The sequence below is a fragment of the Cryptotermes secundus genome, unplaced genomic scaffold, assembly GCF_002891405.2.
Source record: "Cryptotermes secundus unplaced genomic scaffold, Csec_1.0 scaffold67, whole genome shotgun sequence".
NCBI classification, from domain to species: domain Eukaryota; kingdom Metazoa; phylum Arthropoda; class Insecta; order Blattodea; family Kalotermitidae; genus Cryptotermes; species Cryptotermes secundus.
In genome coordinates, this window is record NW_019720560.1 from 945,250 (window position 1) to 971,291 (window position 26,042).

Sequence of the window (26,042 nt, forward strand, 5' to 3'; positions counted from 1 at the left end):
CACTGATTTAGTCTGGTCTCAGGTGATTAAGTACCTGTTGTGACAGTGGTTGTCCAGTGGTTGAAGTTACCCATTTCTTAGGGACCCAGCTGAGTAGATGTCTTCCCACGCTGACCTGAGGACGGAAATAGATCCAGTTTCCGAAACATTATGTTCTCTAGTTCCTATAATACTGGACGATGGAAATAATCCAAAAACCCAGTAATTCTGAATGTTATATGCCATCATCAGAACCCGTTAGAACATAATCTTGCTTAGGGCCTGCAGACAGTACAAACAGCAGCCAATAGCGCCCGTAGATACTGCACCTACTCCTTACAATTACAAACAAGCCTCTTCAGTAATATTTTAACTGTTGCTAATTCAGATTATCTTTTGACTTCTGTAGATATTTGTTCGTACGGAAAAGTTAGATAACACATTTCTAGAACACGGTGTTAATAAAGAAATCAGGAAAATATAACTCTGAACATTATTGCAGGAGAGTCATTGGAAATCAGTTGCCGCCCATCTCGTATGTGTTCTTTGGAGATTAATTAGTATTTGGGGTTTTAGAAGAAGCTTTTGCCGTCATACAGACGAGAATAGATGTCGTCTGTGTTGAGCGAGAAAATGTACCGAGTTCACCGTCGGCAAACTGTCCAGTAAATGGTGGAGTTTCCCATTGGCCCCTAAATGTGAGCAGATGGTATACACATAGTCCATGACTTTGTATGTATGCCTTTACCCTTTATTGTATGCAGAAGGCCTGCTCGATATCTCCACATGAAGGTCAAAAAGTACGTGTAAATTCTGTTCGAGACCACTTCATGAACAGTAAGGGAGAAGTACGTGGGCAGTGTGATGAAGGGTAGGCAGTGTTTCTTTGGGCTTCTCTTAAATTTCACTCAGCAAACATTTGAAGTTAAATTTGACTCGTAAAGGAATTCTTGTAAAACTATATTGTAACTCTTGATTTAGCTGCCTAAGCCGCTCTCCCTTGCACATCTACAACAAGTAAGTTATAATATAATTATGGAAACTTTCTCAGAAGTACGCGATAAACTGTTCAACAAACTCAGATGTTTCAGAGTTAATATATAATTACTTCCACTTGTGAAATGAAAGCTACTAGTTGGAAGTCGGCCGTCATACTCAGTATTGGAGTGTTTTCCAAAACAAGTAAATAAGAAAATAATATTAAGTGATGGAAGTTGTCCCTGTAACAGACCGTGGAGGCCCATAGGGTTGTGAGACGTCCAGGTTCCCACATTTTCTAGAAAACCGGTTCACAGATGGTGGTGAGGTTATCAGCCTTACACACCAGTAGCCCTTTACTCCCAGAAACATTCCTGGAACATTCTGTTAGAGGATGAGTCGACTACAGGGCCACAGTGCTGCTGAAAGAATTGGGTAAATTGAAAAATCCAATGACCTCATCGGGAATCGAACCAACGACATTCCGGCTTGTAGTATAATGCCTCAGCCAACTACGCTGCCGCGTATGGGTTAATATTAAGTGGCGTGTAAGTTACATTGTCACTGATATAAGTGTAAAGCCTTTGTCTCCATTTTCGGACCCCCCCCCCCTTTTACATCTTTTATTGTGTCTGTAACTGCACAAAAGAAAGGACATCCAGTTCACCTGTAGGTGGCCAAAGCCGTACTCCTAGCATAGAATAAATTTATTTGTCCTATTCGCTTTCTGATTCTATCCCCATTTCAGATTTTGGACCAAGTCTTCATACAGTGGGTTGGTTCTTTTCTTCAAATGTTGTTGCATTATTTTATGAAGTACAGGTGTACTGCTCGCTACAGGCTTCGCACTTGTTTCTTATTCTTCAACCCCTAAAACTTAGGTGACAAGTTCCTCCTATTTACCTTCAGCGGACTGCATGGCATTATATCCCAGGAGACAAAACTCTTCACATTGTATAGTTCTGAGGTTACACATGAAGGCATTTCTAATTTTGGAACGAAATAATAGAATACACGTAAAACTCATCTCTTGGTCCCATATGTTGACTACCCTGCCTTATACTTCATTTATGTTTTAACTTCAGTGAATGTAGGCAGCACGGAAATATCCACCTTATTATATTTAACTGCAAAATTGTTTAAGAAGTCTTCAAATACTTAAGTATTATGTAGAGACCGAATCAGTCGAGTCGTATACTAATTGGAGTATGACGTTTCAGTGCAGAAAACAGTCTCAGAATGCTTCTTCTCGTAATACCCAAATAATACGGCTGATGTTGACCGTAGGTTGTAGACAGAATCCCTTTCAGATACAGCAACAAACCACTCAGATGTTGACTGGCCTGAAAAGCGAAATGCCACGAAGCCTCACGGAAAAGTCACGGCCGCATGTATCTCTACTTGTGGCGCTGCTAGCGGCAGAAACGAACGACCGAATGCGTCTGTGACGCGACAATTTCGGTGGAGTGACCTTATGGCAGACAAACAGCCCAATCTTCAGTTTGGATTTGAAGAGAAACGTCTGTGGCGCCACTACTTAAGCCAACGTCTCGTCCTGCTCTCAAGGGATATGTGCAAGTAGTTGTGACTGTGATTTGTGTGTTTTCCAGATTCGCATAGTGACGCACTCCCAAATAATATAAGCTTAGTACAGACTGAAATTCATCGGCTCGGTAAGTACTGTTTGTGAATTGAACTTTGTCTCTCGTTGCAGTTTTGATGACATATTCATAGAGCCGCGCTTAAACCAATGTCACATCGGGCTGGCCTGTTGATAATGTCTGCCAAGTACACACATCGTCTGTACGTGACTAATCTGACCACGGTGTTTGTGGGTTTGTCATTATGTCGTGCCCTAGAAAACCGAACGCAAATATAATCTTATTTAACTTACACGACAGTGTTGCAGTCGGTATTACAGTGTGAAACTCTGCCGACTATTATTATGATGCTTATTTTATCAGTCTCTTTCTCCAGAACTTTCCAAATATATAGTGTGCCTATTCAATAAAACCGTGATTTTAAAGTGTCCCTCAAGAGCTATAATTAAGGTGAGAATGGTTCAGTGGGAGACCGCCTCTGTGGTCTAGTGGTCAGAGTTCCTGGCTGCAGATCCAGAGGTCCCGGATTCGATTCCCGGCGCTACCAAATTTTCTGAGAAGTAGTGGGTCTGGTACGGGGTCCACTCAGCCTCGTGAGGATAACTGATTAGCTATTTCAAGGAAATAGCGGCTCCGGTCTAGAAAACCGAGATTAACGGCCGTGGGGAACCGTTGCGCTGACCACGTGACACCCTCTATCCACAAATGTTGGCACTGACTTCGCCGAAAAGCGGCGGTCGCTCGGTCGGTATAGTTCGCCTGTGGACTATAGGCCACGGAGTTTGCTTTTTTATGGCTCATTGGGGTTGTCTGTGGAAACAGTAACCTTGAATTTTCAGTCGGTGTTTTTGTATGAGTTAATTAGTCTAAGTACGGCAGAATTTGTCGTTATGTTGTTCCCCATGCTGTTTCCATGGAGCGGTATGAGAATGCAAGTTTGATACATTTCGGTCCGTGAAGAATTCGATGTGTTGAATTGTGTGCGTATGAAGAAAGTGCTGCAAAAAATATATATACAAGTTTATCTATAGAACAAGATGTACTTGCAGGAAGCGTATTCAGTTTTGTGTTTATTGTGCCTTATTGATTTAATAATTATATGAGTGAATTTGTGCTACGTCTGTATTTCTGTACATAGTTGCTGGATTAGTTTAGTTAATATGTCTGTGATATTTACCGTCAACAACAACGAAATATCTGTCGTACGATTGTAACTAAGACTTGAGGCGATGCTCTAGCATCTATCCTGTGATAACTGTTCATACAGTTTTTCATTGCCCTCGTCGGAGCTTTTAAGAAATACGAAAATTTATAACTGTTTAATTACACTCAAGAATTTCCTGTATGCTGGTTCTGAGGTTCTCACACTTGTAGTTACAAAAAAGTTCTATCTCCTGCGATCCAAAGCCGTGTAGCCCGTTGAAAGTCAACGGACGTTTCGTAGCTTGCTACCTACTTGTTGATTGTCATATTCTTCTGCTCTGAATATGTAGGCGACATGTTCCTCTGAAACATCGGCGATGTATCCCAGAAGATAGATCTCCTATTTTTATATCAATACATAAAAAATAAACATGATTTTTTATCCCATAATTCTACCTTTTCACGGATTTTACAAAGGTTGATCCCGTTAGCACAGATAGGTACCGACCTTTACCGTTATCTACTTGGCAATTATTCGCTTTTTGTTTACATCCCTTTAACCCTTTGAAGACCGCATTTCTTCCAAATACGTGGTGCAAAAGTCCCCGAAATTTGGATTTTGCACGCCAATGGTAATGAGAACATCGAAATACCGCTAGATATCTCCCCACACACCCTTCTTGAATCAGTGTGGTAAGCGGCGTTGAGTTGAGTGGTTTGGTTTATTGTTGGTGAACGTATTTCCATTGTTGTGTTTCCGTGAGTTTGCGGTTTTGCGGTGGCTGACCTGAGAGAGCAGCGTGTCTGTATAAAGTTTTGTTTTAAACTTGGGAAAACCGCTGAAGAAACGCATCAAATGTTGAAGCAAGCTTTTGGGGACAACAGTTTAGGCCAGACACAAACTTACGACTGGCCGAACATCGACTGATGATGACGATCGTTCGGGACGGCCGTCATCTGGCACCACACCAGAAAATGTCGAGATAGTTAAGGATCTAATTGTGCAAGATCGTAGACTGACCATCCAAGACCTCGGTACATGTCAACGAATTTTGTCAGAGGAACTGAACATGAGGAGGATTGCGGCGAAGTTTGTGCCACGACTGCTGCAAAGTGAACAGAAGCAGCATCGCTTGGAAGTCTGCAGGGAACTTCAACAACAGCTTCAAGAGGATCCAAACTTTCTTTCGAAGGTAGTCACTGGTGACGAAAGTTGGGTTTATGGCTACGACCCTGAAAGTAAGCAGCAATCATCACAATGGGAGAGCCCTTCTTCACCTCGGCCAAAAAAAGCTCGACAAGTCAAGAGCAACATTAAGTCCATGTTGATCTGTTTTTTTTTTATATTGACGGGATTGTTCATAAGGAGTTCGTCACTCCTGGTCAGACAGTCAATAAAGAGTTCTATCGCGATGTTCTAAGGCGTTTGAGGGAGGACATGAGGAGAAAACATCCAGAGAAATGGTGCACGAACGACTGGGTACTTCACCATGACAACGCACGACCGCGTACGGCTTACATTGTGCAGGAATTTTTGGCTAAAAACAAGATGGCAGTTGTTCCCCACCCACCGTACTCGCCAGACTTAGCTCCATGTGACTTCTTTCTCTTCCCCAAGATGAAAATCAAGTTGAAGGGGCGAAGATTTGATACAGTTGAGGAAATTCAAGCGGAAACGCAGACGGTACTAAACACTCTAACAAAGAAAGACTTCCAGGATGCGTTTCAAAAGTGGCAGAAACGCTGGGATCGGTGTAAGGGGACTACTTTGAAGGTGATGGTGCAGAATAAGATCTAGGTAAGATGTAATAATTCTTATTAATATATTTCGGGAACTTTTGGATTGCACCACATTACGTCTCTGCTACAAAGATAAACCTGTTAACATTTCCTAAGGCAACAATCGCTGTTTGTTGTGAGAAGCATACGGAACACACAAATACAGTCTGTGGGCAGAATACGGAGCTTTAGTACTTTAAAGCAGGCGGTTCGTATAGAACCACGGGGCTTTCAAGGGTTACAGACAGAAGTGGGCCTATGAGATCACGATGCTGTTCAAAAAATGCGCTTCATTGGTAAATGTAAATGTAAAACAACAACATGGACTTTTATATTTCAGTTCAGTTAGGATGAGCACGGTATTGCTGGAAGTGGGATTATGAAATGTATTACGAAAAGCGATTGCTCATAAACGTACACAAATATTGCGTATGAAATGCTTCTTATAACTTAACAATTACACCCCTGGTGATGTGAAATTTTGAGGTTATATGTTACAAATTTAAGGTTGATAGAATGTATAGGCCTGCTTACATAGTAAGTAAAGCTATCCCTGTAACAGGCCGTGAAGACCCATAGGGTTGTGAGACGTTGAGGGTTCCACATTATCTAGACAATCGGCTCAAAGATGGCGGTAAGGTTGTCAGCCTTACGCGCCGGCCGCGCTTTACTCCCCAGGAAATTTTTTTAATTAATTCCTGGTACTCATTTCTGTTAAAGGCTGAGTCGACCCTAGGGCCATAGTGCGGCTGGAAGGATTAGATCAATTGAAAAAATTCAATGACCTCATCGGGAATTGCACCCGCGACCTTCCGGCTTGTAGCATAGTACCTCAACAAACTACGCTACCGCGTGCCCTTCTGCTAACACAATACATCCATAAAAGAAATATGGTGATCTGGCACAAGTAAGAACAACAGTTATAACAGTATGTAAGTCCTGACTACTAGGATTCGGTTCTATGACTACGCAGTGTGAAACCAGAATACTAACCTGTCCTCAGAATTTCAGGTTATAGTTCGTTGTAAATTTAATGTCAGTTGTCCAAATATGAGATTCAGAACACAGGATTTGCCTGTAGAATGGAAACGTTGGTTTAATGGCGGAATTTAGGTTCTCAGCTGTGACATTGGAGAGTTCTTCTTGGATATGACTCCGTCTTGTCCGGTAAACGTTAAGGATATTGCAGAGCCTTGCTGTGCTTGACGCTTGTTCTATGGTAGTTTCTTGTTTGGCTTATTCTTCGGTCCTGAAGATGGAGACCATACTTTATTCCGAAACCTGAGTTGACTTTTGTCGGAACACACAGCATTATGCCCTAGAATATGAAAATCTACACAAACTATATTATGAGTTCGGGCCGCAACTCCTCGGTTGTGTCATATTCATTCATTCATCAGTAATCTGTCAGACGACAGGTCCACAGTCTCTTCCAAAACAGTTCCTCCACTTAATGCGATCTTCTGTTTTTGGAAAGAGACTATCCAGGAAAAGTGATAATGTGGTAGTTTTTCCATTTGCTTTCCACATCGCAGTACAACAGCCGTTCAAACCACTCTGGTCACGCCTGTTGCTATACGAACTTGAACCATCTCGAGCATCATTTGCTCTGTGCTTCAAGTCGCTGCTGATGACGCTGCTTCCGGCATCAGTTTTTGGTTTTTGGTGTCTCTCTTCGTCTGATGCCTACCCTTTGACCTGTCCAGCAAGGGAGGCCCTGCCAGTAGCTACGCTACCGCTGGTATAGCTCTCAGGGTCCTTGGCATACTCAAACCCCCTCACCACGATAAGGTGGAGACACCAACGAGGGGGGGTCCTCCGGGCCGGATTAGCTAATAGGTGAAGAAATCCGTGAAATTCGATTTGAACTTTACGTGAGATGTAACGTATATATGATCGATAAGAAACTGAAGGAAATTCAGTTAACGATGCCTTGTATAGATGTGCACTTACGCATAGAAATTCACGTAAAACATATGACTTTCATTAATAGATACGAATTTTGCTTCAAATATAGGCCCACTGAAGGGTTTCTAAACAAGAACGCTCCTTACTGTGGAACAAGTAATTCTCTGGCAATAAAACCCGAAGAGCGAGAAAGACTAATACCGGAAGACACGGCCCTAAGCCGGTTCCATCCACGTTACATCCTCACAGTCTGCCTCCTTAAGATCCGTTTTAATGTTATCCTTTAATATCCGCCTTTATCATCTGAGTTACTCGTTTTCCAAGAGGTTTACCATCAAATATTTTGCAGAAATTTCTTGTCATCGTTTCCGGGCTATACATGAAGCCCACAGCGAGCAAGATTACGCTCTAGATTGTACAATCTTTTGTTCTAACAAGTAAGTTTAGGTCCACATTCAAGGTATTCTCTGTTCAGTAGCTGTATCCTTCTCTCTCCGAACTGAGCAGAATGTCGGAAATGAAATCATTCAGACGAAAGGTTGGAGCGAAGCAGAAGCGCCGGTTTGGTAATTAAATTTTATACAGCACAGCATTTATCGATAGAAGAGGGTTCCTCCAGGCGTCGCCTTTACTTCTTTGCCCATACTCACTACGAATATAAAGTGACGTCCATTTGGAAACCACAGAAGGAAGACGATAATTCTTCTGTGAGAATTCCAAGGCTTCTTCATATATTAGATTATATTCAGGCGCTGTTTTAGCTACTAATAACTTATACGAGAAAGAGTCATTAAATAGTTCACAAATGGATATAAAACATATGATATTTGAACCTAGAAAAAAATATTTGAAGAAAGCAGTCTTCTGGGATTTGGCACCGTGTATATATTGTGTTAACCGACGTTTCGGAGGAACGTATCGCCTCCATCTTCAGGGTAGAAGGAAAAATATAAGAAATCCGCAAGCGAAGAGACCGTGAGAACCAGTTAAAAGCAGACTCAGTTCCTCCGAAACATCGGTTAACACCACATATACACGGTGCCAAATCCCAGAAGACTGCTTTCTTCATAGTCACCGCCGTGAAAACCTCAAATCTTACAAAAAAATATTTCTCGACATATCCTCCACCAACGCTAATACACTTGTACTGTTGCTTTACCGGCGCGTCGAAACCCGCAGTGTAGAAGTGTTGTGACTGTTGTCTCAGCCAAGTCCGCACCCGGTCGGACATCATCTGAGACTTGCGAAAGTTGAACATTTTTGTCCAAATATTCTTTGCATTGATTCCCTTTGCCCATAAAAGGAAAACGCATAACTGAAAGCTGCTCTTCAGTAGCACACACTGAAGCCCAATTGCCATTTTGACTAGTGAAACCAGCCTCTGAGCATGCACATACATACCTGCTACTTAGATTGCCATGAAGCTGGAATGTGCTGCTACCTAGTGATACATACAGAGAACATAGTATGTCCATTACAGCTGGTTTACTTCAATTGGTGACGTAATTACTGATCTCCGTCGTAACGTGAAATGCGAGTGCATGATATTTGGGAGGGTTGAGATTGGAAGGAAGGTAACAGTAAATGCATTGACTGAGGCACTATGCTTGTCCTGGCTTCAGAATTAATCAGCACCTCTTGTGCGGTATCATCCTCTATGCCTATTTAGATATTCTTGAATGTGGGCGGACCGGAAGCTTTCTGAGGACAATGACCATTACATTCGCTGCAAGACATAAGCTGACGTACGTCAGATCCGGGGATTATGTGCTCGGCTGGAGGAAATGATTATATTGAACCTATTACTTAATTGTAGGATTTGAGGTTCTCACAGCGGTGGTCATGAAGAGTACTATCTTTTGGGCTATAACGCCGTATAGTCCGTTGAAAATCAGATATTAAGAGGAATATATCGCCTCCATGTTCAGGTTAGAATAAGCCGAGCAAGATGCCAGCATCAAAGCAGGTAGCAAGCAGACTAATCGGCTGTCGTGTCTAAGTCGCGTTACTACCGACTCTCGGTCGGTCAGTCTGGCTTGGTGTCGCGCCCCATCTGGGGCACATGACCAGATATTAATTACTGTTAGACAGTTATGGTTTTGACCATGTCGAGGTGCCCTATCTAACGAGAGGCCGGGTCTGTCATTTGTCAGAGTCACGGCACTAACAAGACAATTGTTAGTACGTACACAACATTTACAGTTTACATGTTATTACATATATGTATATATACACAATATATACAAGGTCTCTGTCATTCCAGGCCCAGTACAGCAACTCATGCCCTACCCTCAGTAACTCACTCTACAACGGCAGTTTAGTCACTTTAACGGTCGTATGCTTGATCGCAGCAAGGGTTGAGCCTCTTATATTTTCTATGTCGGGCTTCTCTTTGTTTAGTATTGCGAACATTGCATTTTCATGATTTTATATGACTTCTGCTCGTTGCCTGCATAATTTTGTTATATAATCATATGTGTACGGAAGTTTGAAAGGTGTACACCTTGGAAAATTGACGGTGGTGCGGAGTACTTTATTTTGCAGGCGCTGCAATTTCATTAGACGGGTACCTGCAGCAAACTCCCCGGCGGAGCAAGCATAAGTCATTATGTTCTAATGAGTGCTTTGTGGAGGGTCAGTTTAATGTTAGCGCTTTATCGCTCACTTTTGAATAGGAAATATATTCTAATAATGTTCTGAGGGCCTCAGTTTCGATCATTTCTATGTCCAATCTCCATGTAGTTTTCTTGTCGAAGATTACGCCAAGATATTTTACGCTATTTACAAATGGAATATTTCGTCCATTCAGTGTAAGATGGGACTGAGGTCGTCGACGTGTACGGGAGAAGTAGGTCCCCTGGGTATTTTCCTCATTTATTTTAATGTTCCAGAGCTCACGCCGGTCTCCATTTAGCTGAGACCCCGGTGGAGTTTTCAGACAACAAAAAACTCCTTACGATCTGTTGCATAGAGAGAGGCGTCGTCGGAAAAAATGGATAAATGAACACCAGGTGTTTCGATGAAATTATTTATGTACATACTAAACAGTGTAGGGAACAGGGCGATAACTTGAGGCATCCCTGCTTGCGTTTCATTTGGCATAGATATTTCGACTTCCACCGAAACACTGAATTCTTCTATGCGAAAGAAAGGAGTTAATAAGTTTGATCAAACTTGTCGAAAGTTATAATTTAGATAACTTATATAGTAAGCTAATAGGCTGGTCGAAAATTTCGGATTATACAAGAAGCAGGAAGAAACTGGAAGAGTTTAACTCTGTTCCCATTGGCTCGCCCGTGGGACAGAATGAAATCGTTGGGCTCTCACAGGACACCCGAGCGAACCAATAGGAGACAAGGACAGGAATATGGGATGGCCCTGAAAAGGGGCGGTTTCGGTGGTCTAGGAAAAAGACGGGGAAATAGTTTAAGGGTGCGTTGGGCAGGGCGTTATTTTGTCTGTAGTGGGATCAGGTGGCCGAACTTATCAGCTTTGATTGTTTTGCAGGCGAAAGAGCTGCCGGCAAAGGACATCTCTGGGACATCAGACCCATACGTCCGGGTGACACTACTCCCGGACAAGAAGCATCGCCTCGAGACCAAGATTAAGCGACGCACACTAAATCCGCGCTGGAATGAGACATTCTACTTTGAAGGTAGACTTTCTCTTTGTGCCAACACAATATACGAGCATTAAGGCTTGATTTCCTCATGAACAGATACAGTTTCGACAATTGAGGCTAATTCTCGTCCACACATATGTTATATTCTGGAGCCTGGGTAGCTGAGATGGTATAGCAACTACACTACAGGCTAAACGATCGAGCAATCGGAGTTCTTTTCAGGTAGGCCAAGAGATTTCTCTGTCCCCCCAACATCCAGCTCGGTTCTGGATTGCGCTCTGTTCCTAACCAGTGGGTATCACAGACTCTTTCCCCCGGGGTAAAGCGGCCAGGCCGTGAAGCTGAGCACTCACCTCCATCTAGTGCCGAATTCATTAAGGGTAGAGTTATACCTCCACTCCCCCATATGTGTTTGTTGTGTCTTAATTGATTAAGCACAGGAACAGTTCTACGGTTGTCTTCTAGGAACATATTAATGGTCATTTTCTGGGTCACCACTAAACAACAGAGATACATTTTTGTGAGTCACAGCTTGACCAATTTTAACAGTCAATGACTGAACGGTTTGATATGATGGGAGCAACCAGAATTCTACCCATGATGACAAACGAAACATATGGTAAAGTCTGTATAGGTAAATATTTGTCTGATGATTTTCATATCCAGAATGGTTTAAAACAAGGAGATGCTTTAAAGCCACTGCTTTCCAACTTTGGTTTAGAATGTGTCATTAGGAAGGTCCAGGAAACCAGGAGAAGTGAAATAAATTGGGACACATCAGTTGTTGGTCTATGCTGATTATGTGAATCTACTGAGTAATAACACAGATACCATAAAGAAAAACACACAGACTTTAATGACACTAGGAAGGAGGTTGGTCTAGAAGTAAACACGGAGACAGCTAAGTACATGTTGCTGTCTCGTCACCAAAATGCAGGGCAAAATCAGGACATAAAGATTGTTAACAAATCCTTTGAAAATGTGGCACAGTTCATATATTTGGAAACCATTATAAATAGATCAAAACCTGATTCAGAAGGAAATTAAGAGGAGATCGAACTCGGGTAATGCTTGCTACCATGCAGTCCAGAATCTTTTGTCTTCTCATCTGCTGTCTAAAAACATAAAAATTAGAATATACGAAACATTTTTTTGCCTGTGGTTCTGTATGGGTGTGATGCTTGGTCTCTGATATTGAAGAACATAGTAGACTGAGGGTGTTTGAGAACAGGGTGCTGAGGAAAATATTTGGACTGAAGAGAGATGAAGTGACAGGAGGTTGGAGAAAACTGCACAATGAGGAGCTTCATAACTTGTACTCTTCTCCAAGTATAATTAGAATGATCAAGTCAAGGAGGATGAGATTGGCAGGGCATGTAACAAGAATGGGGGAGAAGACGAATTCTTCATATGGAATATTGTTGGGAAAGACAGAAAGAAAGAGACCGCTGGGAAGACCAAGATATAGGTGGGTGGACAATATTAGATTGTATCTTAGAGAGATAGGATGGGATGGTATCGATCGGATATATCTGGCTGAAATAGGGACCAGTGGAGTGCTCTTGTGAACATGGTAATGAACCTCCGGGTTCCATAAAATGCTGGGAAGTTCTTGAGTAGTCGCACAATTGGCGGCTTCTCACGAAGGGCTCAGCTCCATGAGTGAGAATAAAAATAAAGTTCTGGCCCCTGAAGACATGCTTTGCAGTAGGACATCTCAGCTGAAATAGAAATTTATATGAGGCGTCGCTTTTCTGATGGGATAATTAATTTCAACCCATATACCATATTCAGTCCAGTGTCCAGTTTTTCTACTAAAACCAGTAATACCTCTAGTTATCATTTAAATGAAAGCATTCCCAGTTGATTCCATCGTTTCCATGCAAATATAGATTGCTCGAAAGTCAGTGCTCAGTTTCGAGAGAACTCGGCAGATATTGAACATGAATTCAGATCCAACTGTTGCACAGTTTGTGAAATTAATTCATTAAAAAGTAGAATTGAGCCAGAGACCGCACCCACATCTAGCCCAAAGGAACAGTAATTAGGAACTGAATGCAGCTCTGCAAACACACCATTGACACATGGCTGATACCAAGCAAAGTACTTGGGATATGAAGGAAACCACTCTCGCGACTATTTCTTTGAGTAAAGTAAAATACGTGCCTTCCCACAAAAACCAAAGGTTTCATTCTGCACCATAGGTAAATTACTATTGACAAAGCCTCAAGCTTTGAACAGATGACCAGTGAAGGATGAGATAAAAGAGTGGCGAGCATTTTTCATCTCTGTTTCCAATTCAGAAAATCATTCATTTTGAAATAACGCTTGCTTGTTTTACAGCTCAGACTGGTACAACATTTTAATCTTATTTGTACATTTTCTCAAGCCGCTTATCTTGGAAATGAATGTTTGACTTGTTCTTAGGTTACTTAAGGACGCACCTAGGCACTGCCTTTCCTGTAAACATTTAATTTTCAGTAACGCAAGATAAAGTTGTCCCTATGCTTAATTGTTACACCATAAGAAAGCACATGGGAGCTATAATTCAGCTTCACGCTTCGGCTGCCTTACCCCCAATGCAGAATTGAACAGAAGGCTGGGCAAATGCCAACACTATTCTCTAATGCTATGAAGAAAAAAAAACTTTATTCCCTATGGGAAATCGAAACCTGATTCCTCAGTTGTCTTGTCACTCTGTGACTGACCTACACTGCTCTAAGACATTTTTCTTTGCGGTTTGTTTTAATATTATCCCACTATTTACACTTAAGTCTCCTAAGTTGTTTATTTCATGAAGCCTTCTAACCAAAATTCCATATGAATTTTGGGTTTACCATGTGCATCATAGAATCAGTCTACAGGGTATTTCACTTTTGATGAAATATGAGAATGATCAAAATATTCAGTCAGGTGCTTTTGACATATTTCAGCATGCTATACACGATTTGCTAGGAGGCACTGCTGAACACTGCATATCATCTCAGGACAACCCACTCCTCAGTTGATATTCAAATATTCAGGATGGATCCAAGAAAATAGAAGATGTGTTTCAGTAGGTCTACAGCTAATCCTGTCAGGCCACTTCGAAGTTAATTTCATATACCGTTTACTATCACCTTAAATTCATTCTGTCATCATTATCATCAATATCAGTGCTCGTAAAAAGTTAAAGCTATCCTTGTAACAGGCCGTGGAGGCCCATAGGGTTGTGAGATGTTGAGGCTCCCACATTTTGTAGACAAACGGCTCACAGATGGCGCTGAGTTTGTCAGCCTTATGTGCCACCCACCATCTACTTCCAGGAAGATTCCTGTACTCATTTATATTAGAGGCTGAGTCGACCCCAGGGCCATAGTGCTGCTGAAAGGATTAGGACAATTGAAAAATCCAATGACTGCATCGGGAATTGAACCCGGGACCTTCTAGCTTGTGGTGTAGGGCTTCAACTATGCTACCATGTGTCCCCAATGTTAAAATGGAAGGGAGTGTATATGAGATAGTTCATGAGTCTTTGGCAATGCTCACTTCCGTACTTCTTACCTTGTGTAAATGATGATTGTAAAATGTAACAGTGTCAGAAGAAATATTGTCACATGTTGGGTGTATAACGCACAAGTAACTTCACGCCTTATTTGATATAGCGAATTTATTGAACACTCGCTCTCACAATCACACAATTAACAATCTCATAATTATTGCTATTGGCAGTATCACAAATACTTCTCCTGCTGGAGTCACTGCCATTCACTCGATACACCCCAACTCGGCGACTGCTACCATTCAACTGACTGGTTAATCATTACTCACTAGTAACTCACTCTCTCTAGTAACTGGCTCAATCCTCACTCACTGAATAGTGTTCGCTGCTCCTTAGTTAGCCTTGGCATGGACAACACAGAAAACAGTTACATGATAGGTACCACAGTTGCGTGACGCCATGTTTACAGGTTGCCTAGCAACACTGTTGAGAGTTGTTTACTGCTGTGTAGCAACCGCAGTATCCCTTGTTACATCACCGCGGCAGTGGTTGCCTGACACAGTTGCTCTTCTGTTACGTCACCGCAGGAGGCGATGGAGTGTTATATTTCCATGTTTTCTTCAATTTTGATTATTTTCCAAAGATCCGTGGGATGGATGCCTGGCTTGTTGCCTCCATTCCAGCTTGGTGGTCCCAAAGAACGAATTGTCTTCCTTGGCACTGCAGTGGATTGTGCTGAACTGTATAAGTCTGCTCTTGATACTCTGACATGTGACATGTAATTTTAACAGAATTCACTTCTCCAGGCAGATTTTGAAACTGCTGATGAACTAACCAACTAATATATGTCATCACTCTGGAATAGGCCCTCTTATTTCAAGCACTGGGTGCCATTAAAATTCTGTAATTTAGAAACTGTTTCTTGTAGGGACTTTATCATATCAGTTTAAGGTTCTTGAAATCCCTTGGGGCCCATGTGGCTTTGTTAAAACATGGGTCTATTTCTGGACTTTGCCCATCAAGTGGTGTTCTAAAGAACACAACGTTTTGGAAACCAAATCTGTTGCCATCCTTAGTTGGAAAAGGGAAGGCACCTCTTCTGTTGGCTGTAATCGTTGGTTCACTCTTTCACCAGAGAATGGGAACAGATCTAGTTTCTAAAACATTGTATTCTTTAGACTTCTAGGCAATGGATAGAGTTCCAAAAATTCAGTAATCCTGAGTGATATACACCATCATCAGAGCCATTTAGAAAAGACATGGATCTATTACACCTACCTACCTTAGTAAACCACAAATAGAAACAGTGGTTATGTGTATTTACATTTACATTTACATTTATTTTTCATTTCATGCATCCAATCATCTCCCTGTAGGGCTGGATATAAAATATGTCACATATTACAAATTCATGATGACTACATATCATTCGTCCTTATAAATTTGAGTTAAAAGTACAGATCTTCCAATTAATATTGCAGGATTTCCTATTCAGAAGCTGCAAAGTCGAGTTCTACACCTGCATGTCTTTGACTATGATCGCTTTTCAAGGGATGACTCTATAGGAGAGGTCTTCCTGCCACTTTGTCAGGTGAGCTTTCTGTTTTCTATATGTTTCCTTGTTTTAATACAACACAGAAGATTGTGGAATGAATAATAGTGAAATAAAATTTGTCATGTAATTCATAGTTATTTTGATGTATTATCAAAGCATTTAAACGTTCCAGTAGTAGCACTGTAAGTTTTAAACTACCTACTTCATATTTTGTAAACAAAATAAATATATAAATGATAATTGAGTGCTATATAAAATAAAATTGGAAAAGAAATTGCTTAGGTATTTTGATATACTCCTGAATCTGTTTTGGTTTTTAAATATTTTAATAATAGTATTGTTCTCTTGTAATGTTAATATGATTATCTTGATTGAATCATTTATTCATTTTATCAACCTGTCTGCCATGTAGTTATGTGCGACCATGTGCTCATCAAATAATCCAATCTGAAAACGAAATAAAAATATAACTATATTAATTTAAAAAAACAGTGGTATTTACTCCACCACAGGTTAATTCAGGCATTTATTTGTGAGAACTAGCTGTTCCCTAGATTGTGGGTTGACATTAAGAGATAATACTTGTACCCCAAACTCTACCTCTTCTGAAATTTGAATGAACATTCATACATAATTATTCCCTACATATTTTATGACACTAACAAAGGTAAGAAGTCATTCAGTGATCAATTCCAGTTAGAAGTAGATTGTACTGTTCTGCTCAAAGGTTATCAAAAGCAAGGTAAAAAAGGTAAAGCTATCCCTGTGACAGGCTGTGGAGGCCCATAGGGTTTGTGAGAAGTCAAGACTTCCACATTTACTAGACATTCGGCTCACAGATGGCAGTGAGGTCAGCCGTATGCACCAGCCCCCTTTACCCCCAGGAAGTTTCCTGGTACTCACTTCCATTAGAAACTGAGTTGTCCCCAGAGCCATAGTGTGGCTGGAAGGATTAGGTCAATTGAAAATATATTATTTATAGTGAAAGCAGTTTGTGAGAAATAATATGAATGCTGCAGCAGAACCTTGGATCCAAGCTGGTGGGAGCAGATATTGATCTTCTGAAATAAAAAATGATAAAGAACCCTCCGAAAAATAAATGGAGAAGTAATCACTCAAATATATCGGAAGCATGTTTAATAACCACTTCTCTTTGTGATATTTATTAGAGTTACAGACTGATTAATAACGTCCAGAGAACCAATTATGTTCATTTTATCTTTAGCAAAAAAGTAAATATTTTTAACCACATTTATTTTTGTTATAAGTTATTCTGGAATTTAACTATGTATGGTAAATAATTAGTAGTTTCTATTTTCCCCTTTCTGCATGCACACTTCCTAGTTAAAAGGTATTTCTTATTTATTAAGTCTTATTTATTTATTTATTTATCATTATTTATTCATTCATTCATTTCTGTATTTCTTTACTTATTTAGTTATTGATGTTTCATATTTCATTAATTAATTTTTATTTATGTATATACTTGTTTATTTATTTCTATGATATTTGTTAATTATTATTTAGACCTATATATATAATTAATTATATGTATGTATGGACACACACATGATTCAAGTGTATCTGAAGCAGTAAAATGGTTCTTGAGAATATGAATTTTGTAATACAGCATCAGTTTTTAATTTCTAAAATTTGATATTTTGTTGGTTCATTTGTGTATTACAGAGAACAAAGAAACCCTGACAATATACTTTCAGTGTTCTCATAATAAACATTGCTTTTCATTCAAGCCTTCCTCCCTTGTACATTGTCACAGTGTTAAAATCAATACAGCATTGTTAAACAACATGACAGCTGAATGGGGAAAGTCAGATGGAAGCTTATTCATTGTAATCAGGCTCTGAACTTTAGTAGCAGACCTTTTGAATACTGACTCTGTCTAAAAATAATATACAAGGGACCTCACCAACACCAACCAGAAGCTACATGTACTTGCATGAGTACCATGCATCTGAAATAACCTTTGTGATAAAGCACCTGACTGTGTGTGTGTGTGTGTGTGTGAGAGGGGGGGGAGGATTTGTCCTGAAAGTAATATTTAATATAGAGGTGAATTAATTCACAAAATTTGTACTTCTTCTTGTTAATGGAGCTTTAAGCTACGCTTTTGCTGCATTAATAGACTCTGGTACCATTTGGCCCATGGGTTGCGTATCCCTGTTATTCCAATAGTTTCCTCCTCCATCTCTGGAGCCATAATACTTAACACATTGATTTAACACATTGATTACTTTGAAACCACATAAACATATGATTGAAAGCAACATCCAATTTTGTTTTTAAATTATAGTAGTCTTTAGCTGTACAAAGAATACTTGTGTCATCTACAAACATAATAACTTCCGAAATTTTACTTATTTCAAGGATGAAATCGTTTATGTATATATTAAAGAGTAAGGGTCCCAACACTGATCCCTGAGGCACACCACATCCAACAATTTCCCGGTTAGAATAATATTTGTTATTTATATAATTTAATTCCACTCTTTGCCTCCCTTATTGGAGGTAAGATTTAAACCCTGCACTCCATTGTACTGCAGTTTCATTAATAGAAGATTATGATTAACGCAGTCAAAGGCCTTGGCTATGTCACAAAATATACCAGTTACATACTGTTATCAGTTCCAAGCTCTAAGTATTACATTGGTTGATTTAAACATTGCATCTTCAATTGATAATCCCTTTTGGAATCTATACTGCTCTGAAAGTAATATTTTATGTTTTATGATATGATCATTGAGTCTTCTAAAAATTTCTGTTTCAAAAACTTTTGCAAACCCAGGTACTATAGATATTGGCCTGTAGTTACTTATAATAGCCTTTACTCCTTTTTTTTTATACTGGCTTAATAATTGCATATTTTAATCTTTCTGGATATAGACCCATGGTTAATGACTTATTAACTACATAAGTTAGAGGTTTACTGATTTGTTGTCTGCACGGTTTTATAATTTTATTTGTTACACCATTATACTCTGAAAAGTGTTTTTATTTTAATTTCCTAATTATACTAATTATTTCCTCTTCTGCAAGTAAATTAAGATTCATATCTGGAATACCATTTGAGAAATGGGAATGCAAGTATGACATTGCAGTGTAAATAATAGTTTTCTTAATATTAAGATTTTCTGTTTTTGTTGTGAAATATTTATTAAAACTATGAGCTGCTTCTTCAGTATTTATTTTTTTATTATTATTTTTAAAAGTCTGTGGTAGAAATTCTTTATTCCGATTGTTAGTCCTACCTGTTTCAGTGTTGATAATGTTCCAAGTAGATTTTATTTTGTTTTCAGCTGATGTGATTAACTGATTATAATATTTCCTTTTAGCTTCTCTTATTACTCTTCTTAATATCATGCAAGTAGTTGTAATTGTTTCGACAGAGAATGAACAAGGATTCCTTCCATCTACAGGATGTACATATACCAGCTGTTATCCAGCCATTATCCTTGAGTTTATCTGTTACATTTTGCTTTGGAAAGCTGGACTCAGAGACAAATAAATACTTGTTTAAAAATGAGGTACCATAGTTACTATTGTATGTGCAACATTGACTTTAGCATTCAGAAACTCCGTGTTTTGCTGACAGAGTTTATTTAAACGTTTCCTCTGTTTCTCAGAATAATTGGTGATTATTTCCTAAACCGCATGAACCTGTTTTTGTTTTTATTGTAGATGCAGCATGTTTTCTATGAGACAGTAATTGAACCTTTAAACACTGTTTAGATGAACTTCAGATTTCAAAGGGTCAAATATGCAATGACTGCTTGTGTCCTGATCTTACCCTTTCAGACCCTTTGAGAGACCATATAACTTATCCAGGTTATATATCATTCTTACATAAACCAGGAAACAAATACAAATATCACATAGTCTTGGTCTGAAAATATTATTGAATGTTCCATTCACTTAAGACATTTAATTGTTTTTTCCAGAGGGTCTTGGAGTGATCTCCAATTAATATTTTTAAGCCAGCTGTCACAAAAAGTCAAAATAGTTTCTTGTAGAGTGTTGTCTTGTTACATCTCACCAATATCTTCAGGTGGACTTGTCAGAGAAGCCCTCATTCTGGAAGGCCCTGAAGCCACCAGCAAAAGATAAGTGTGGTGAACTGCTTACATCATTGTGTTACCACCCAAGCAACAGCATCCTCACACTAACACTCCTCAAAGCAAGGAATCTCAAGGCCAAGGATATCAATGGAAAGTCTGGTAGGTCTCTTATGATGTAATGGTAACTTTCTAAAAATGAAGTTCTTACTCAGTAATTCAGTTTAAAATCATGTAGGCATATTCATGCCATTATCTGATAAAAAATTTCTTCAGTGATTTAACCATTAACTTTACTTCCACCTTAATTATATATTTATTAATGAATCTGTTTTATGTAGATTGCTCAATTATAACTTTGTAACCTTTCTGGGTCAATACTCTTTCATCTTAACTTTATATATTTCAGTTCTCTTCATATGTTACAAGTAGTTATGCTTTTCTGTATTGTCACATGTTAGAGTGACTATAGACAGGGTTTGGGTTGGAGATTGGATTTATTGACCACTTTAAGAAATGTCTCATGACTACACTTAATTATATTGCCATCACCAATTTCCACACTTTACAAATCACTACAGCACACTCTAATCCTTTTCAGTTTGTTGTGTCTTCACCAGCCCTTCCCTAGTAACGGCTTCTAACACTGGGGATTCTTTAATTGCATCAACCAAGTCTTCTCTTGATGGACTCCTCTACAACTGACTGCCAGCTTATTCTGGTACCACTCTCAGGATGGTAGCCATTTCACACTGATCTCCTAGCCTTCTCTTCACAAACTGACTTTCAGTTGAGTACAGTTCAGAGCCAGAGTAAGAGTCAGAGTCAGAGTTACTCTATGACTTTAGCCCTTGGCATGGACCATGTATAAAACACTGTTTCCAACAGTTCCTCTAATGTTGATTGTTGATTCGTGGCCATTGGAACCTGTTTGTTTGCAGTCGTTACCTAGTAACAAGTCTACACCCTGCAGTGAATGTCAAGGTAAAGGTAAGGTTGTCCCTGTGCTTAACTAATTAAGCACTGCACCATGAAGGCTTATGAGGGAGTGGATATATTGTAGATCCACATTTCCTTGACCTCCGCACTAGCTGGAGGTGCGTGGTCAGTTTCACGCCCCACCACTCTACCCCCTGTACCCATTGGATAGGTGGTTGGATGGACCCCAAAGCCGGTCTGGATGACATGGAGAAGAGAAAATTCTTGACCCTACCAGAACTTGAAATCCACCCTAAGTCATCCAGCCCATAGGCACCCTGCAGCATTCCTTTATTTTTTAAATTCTGTTCTCTTTCATTACTTGCCTATAATTATCTTCTTTGGTGTTGACAATGACAGCAGTGTTACTACTACTACCACTACTACTAACACCACCACCACAACTACTACTACTACTACTACTACTAAGAGCTGGGATAGCGCAGTCAGTATAGCGACTAGCTACAGGCTGACAGACAGACTGGGGAAGCACTGTTGCATTAGCAGCAGCTCTTAACACTGGCTGTGAGTATGTAAATATGTATGTAAATGCTGTTTTGCAGTGGAAATGTATTGACTGTTGTGCTCAATGTTGCCAGACCCATATGTGAAAGTGTGGCTTCAGTTTGGAGATAAGCGCATTGAGAAGCGCAAGACTCCCATCTTCAAGTGCACACTGAACCCTATCTTCAATGAGACCTTCAGCTTTAATGTTCCATGGGAGAAGATTCGTGAATGTTCCCTTGATGTCATGGTCATGGACTTTGATAATATCGGAAGGAATGAGCTCATTGGCCGTATTCAGTTAGCAGGTGAGTGATATGACCATAATCTGAAAGGGCATGCAGTAGCATAGTTGGTTGAGGCACTATGCTACAAGCCTGAAGGTTGCTGGCTTGATTCCTGAATAGGTCATTGGATTTTTCAATTGACCTAATCCATCCAGCTGCACTATACCCCTGGGATCAATGCAATCACTAACAGAATTGAGTACCACGAACCTTCCTGGGAGTAAAGGGCGGCAGCACATATAACCCTATGGGCCTCCACAACCTGTTTCAGGAATAGCTCTTTTTTACCATAATCTAAGAGACTGAGTCACCTGTAGTATTAATAGGACTATTTCTGTAATTTGACATTCCCAATCAGTTTGAAACAAAATGTGGTTTTAACCCTTTCATCATTAACGTTACTTTCTATATGGCATCTCCTCTGGTGCAAGGTTTTTCAGTATTTCAGTAAGTCATAACTAATAGACTGAAAAAAATTGTAGGTTTGACATAAAATATAGATCTTTTCAAGACCTGCAACTTTTATCTGGATCATCCTTTGTATTGTGTACTTTTTTTTTAATTAGCTTAGTGGGGGGTGGAGTCCAACTGGGTCCACTTGGCACAGTGGCCACTGATTGGCCTATTGTAGCCTGCCTTGGGTGATTATGATGATGGAGTATTTGGTGGAATGAAGACTGTCTGGGGAAACCGAAGTACTTGGAGAAAACCCTCCCCAGCACCCCTTTGTCCACCACAAATCCCACTTGACCAGACCCAGGATTGAACCCGGGCTACCGCGATGGGAAGCCAGCGACTAACCACTTGAGCTGTGGTGCAGCCATTGTGTACCATTTACTTAATCAAATACAATCAGAATGATGAATAATTTTATTCTCAATATCTTTGTCAGCAATAAATTTGCATGATTTCAAATTTCGTTCAAAAGAATTTGCAACAAGCTGGGTAAAACTGAAGCATGAAAGTATTCACATTGCCACTACATGAAAGTGAAGATCATAGAAAAATTGCACATTCACAAAGAATACATTAAAAAAGGTCTTTTCAGTCTCTTTGTTTAAAAGACTTTGTATGTTTAGAAAATATTTTGTGACATAAATGTAAGAAGACGTTCAACACTACTTTGTCGATGACATGCTAGTTTAAATTCCCTTTACATACATATGCCTGCTTATATAAAATGCAAGGTTTCTCCAACAGGAAAGAATGGCTCTGGTGCGTCAGAAACAAAACACTGGCAGGACATGATCACCAAACCTCGGCAGACAATAGTCCAGTGGCATAGGCTGAAGCCAGAGTAGTGTCCCATCACAGCATCTGAATGGAGTAACGTTTCACAGTCACCGTATTTACTTGAATTATGGGATGGTTTGTACCCTTCATCTCATAGCCTGTTTTATACCCATGTCAACTAAGTACATGCATTTGTAATTGTAAATATTTGTAATTATACAATACACAGTACTCTCTGGTACACTATCCAAACAATGTTCATGAATCTGATACTTTCATTACAGGACATTAACTGAAGAAACTCATATCTTTGTAAAAATTTGTTAAATGTAGCCTCCTTTCATTTTGTTTCACATTTATGAATATGTTAACTATTTTATGTTCTTATGGTCATATGGACCATTATCTTTATTATTCAGGAGGTCATTTGTGATATAAAACTTCTAGTGCAGTGGTTCATTACTTCAGATCAAAGTGAATTGAATCTTTTTATTAAAATTATTCTACTTACTTTAGGATCAGAATACTTTTTTAAAACACATAACACAAAATACAACTTTCAGATTAATTACGTTATTAATCTGTCACATTAACAGACCCAGATGCACTTGGCAGGCATTACAACTACTGAGCTAGAGGAATTTAAGAAAGATATAAGGGAAATTTAATAATATCTTTCCTCTGCCCTGTCACTCCACTAGTTGTATTTATATATACCGTGTCTATGAGCCACTTACCCAACATCCTATGTTTAAATAAATACGGTTAAATGCAGAAGACAAGATATTATGAATGTGAAATTAGAGCATCTGTCAGTCTGTTGAGCATGTTCTCATAGGTGGGTGACTGGTATCACAAACGAATATTGGTGTGCCTAGAATATTCCATACATTTCATTGGAACTATAAAGCAGATAAAATGTCTTGTAATTTATAGTAATATAGAATTTATATTCATCTTACAGTGGGTGATTTCAGAGTTGATATAATGACAATATTAATATAAAAAAACTGTCTGAGGTTTAAACCAAACTTTAACTGAATTTTGATGTCATGTCGTGTAGTAGATATCTTGTTAAATGGAACTTCCAAAAGCTTAAATTACTTCAACCATAAGAAATGCTTTAACATGGTCTTCTGTAATGTTGATATTGGGATATATTTCAGGCCCCAGAATTTGTCATTTTGTATGCATGCAGCAACATCTCTTTATTCATTCATGACACAGCATCAGCAAGCTTTGAAGACTGAAGGAGGACTGCAGATACTGTCTATTTGACTTGTATTCAGATTTATTATTATTATTATTTATTTCATCCATAGCTGTATAATATTTCAATTGGAAATGTCAAATAATAACTTCACATCAAAAATAACATAATATTCACACAGCAATTTATCACTATAATATAGTAATATGTTTCAAAGTACTTTTTTAACCTAATTTAAGAATAATAAATATTCCAAAAGAGACATAAGAATAAATATTTTAAACATATGGACAGATTTATTAACAAGCAGTCTGTGTCAACAATTATTAATAATAGTATATGCTCCAAAAAAGGACATAAAAATAGACAGAAAGATTTATCAACAAGCAGTCAACAATTATTAAAAAATTCTTGAAGAGAATAGAAGACATTCACAACAAGTAATTCTTAAGTTTCTTCTTAAAAACATTAACATTTATTACAGTCTTTAATTCAGTTGGAAGGCCATTAAATATTTTGGTTCCCATACTAATCACCCCTCTCTTGCTATGCTCAGTATTACAAAATTATACATACAAATTGTGTGTATGAATAGTGTTATAGCCCTGAACATCAGAATACTGGGTGGTATAAATCTTATTTTTTATTACAAAACAAAGGATCTCAGAAATATATAAGGAAGTAACAGTTAAATTCTTTAATTCACAAAACAAATTTCTACAGGAAACTCTATTTTTAACACCTTTTACCACCCTTACACACTTTTTCTGCAGTTTAAATAGAGTTTCAGAGTCCTTTTGCACCCCACCCCAAAAATAATACCGTACTTCAACACGGACTCAAATTTTGCAAGATACACACTTCTTAAAACAGTTTGGCTCACTAAGTCCCATAGGGTTCTGAGGATGATGTCAGGTATAGAGGATGATGGACAAAGTCCAAAAGCCAGTAATCCCAAGGAATAACAGTCATATTAAGAAATTACAGTGTACATATATAACTAAAAAGGAAAGACTAGGAGTAAAGATTAAGGTCACATTAGGTAGCTCTATTATTCTAGAAGAGGGTGTGTGTGTNTTTATATTTCATCTAATTCAAACCTGCTGTATTAATTAGAAAATGTTAGAAAATGCAAATAAATGTAAAATGGTTGGTTGGTTTCAAATGGCTGAATTTGCTTCTTGCTTCCCAATAGAGAGCACTCAGGTTCTTGCTTTGTTGTATCTTGAAGAAGTTTGCACTTTTCTTTTGGGAAGCTTTGCCGGGTTTCATTTTATATTTCATACTTAGATAAAAGTCATGCTTTCTTTGAGCTAGTATGTGCCAGTTAGCATACAAGCAAACAGTTTATGCATACAAAGGGGTATTCTTAAATAGGGACTACTGTGTAATTTATTAATGTTTCTTGTAAAGTAATTAGTAGCAAACATCTGAGTAACTGCTATGTATGATTAATACTTCTAGAGTTATTAGTAAGAACATATAACTGAAGGAGAAACACAACCAGAGTAACCCACAGATATGATAGAAGACTGTTCTATGTGCAAAGAGTATGGTCTTCTATAATGTAACAATGTGTAGTTGGAGACAAACCACACAGCTTTCTACCTGCTTCGGATGGTTTCTTATTTTGGTTACTCTTTGACCATGAAGATGGAGGCAATATGATCCTATGAAGTATTGGATTTCCTCCAGAAGACCACATTCTTCATAG

General features: G+C 38.9%; 1 protein-coding gene across 7 annotated transcripts in view; it reads left to right on the top strand.

Annotated features, from left to right (window-relative positions):
• The window catches only part of LOC111867947 (synaptotagmin-7), a 980,264-nt gene that overhangs the window by 945,194 nt on the left and 9,028 nt on the right, over positions 1-26,042 (top strand). For 6 of the 7 annotated variants that reach the window (XM_023858204.2, XM_023858215.2, XM_023858224.2 and 3 more), the window contains 5 exons: positions 10,896-11,043; positions 15,973-16,082; positions 20,110-20,278; positions 21,694-21,906; positions 23,086-25,398. In XM_023858204.2, coding sequence (XP_023713972.1) covers positions 10,896-11,043; positions 15,973-16,082; positions 20,110-20,278; positions 21,694-21,906; positions 23,086-23,186 — 741 coding nt within the window. In that variant the 3' untranslated portion in view covers positions 23,187-25,398. Of the gene's footprint in view, positions 1-10,895; positions 11,044-15,972; positions 16,083-20,109; positions 20,279-21,693; positions 21,907-23,085; positions 25,399-26,042 lie in introns of those variants that run through there. The other variant, XR_002843428.2, reaches the window with a different exon arrangement.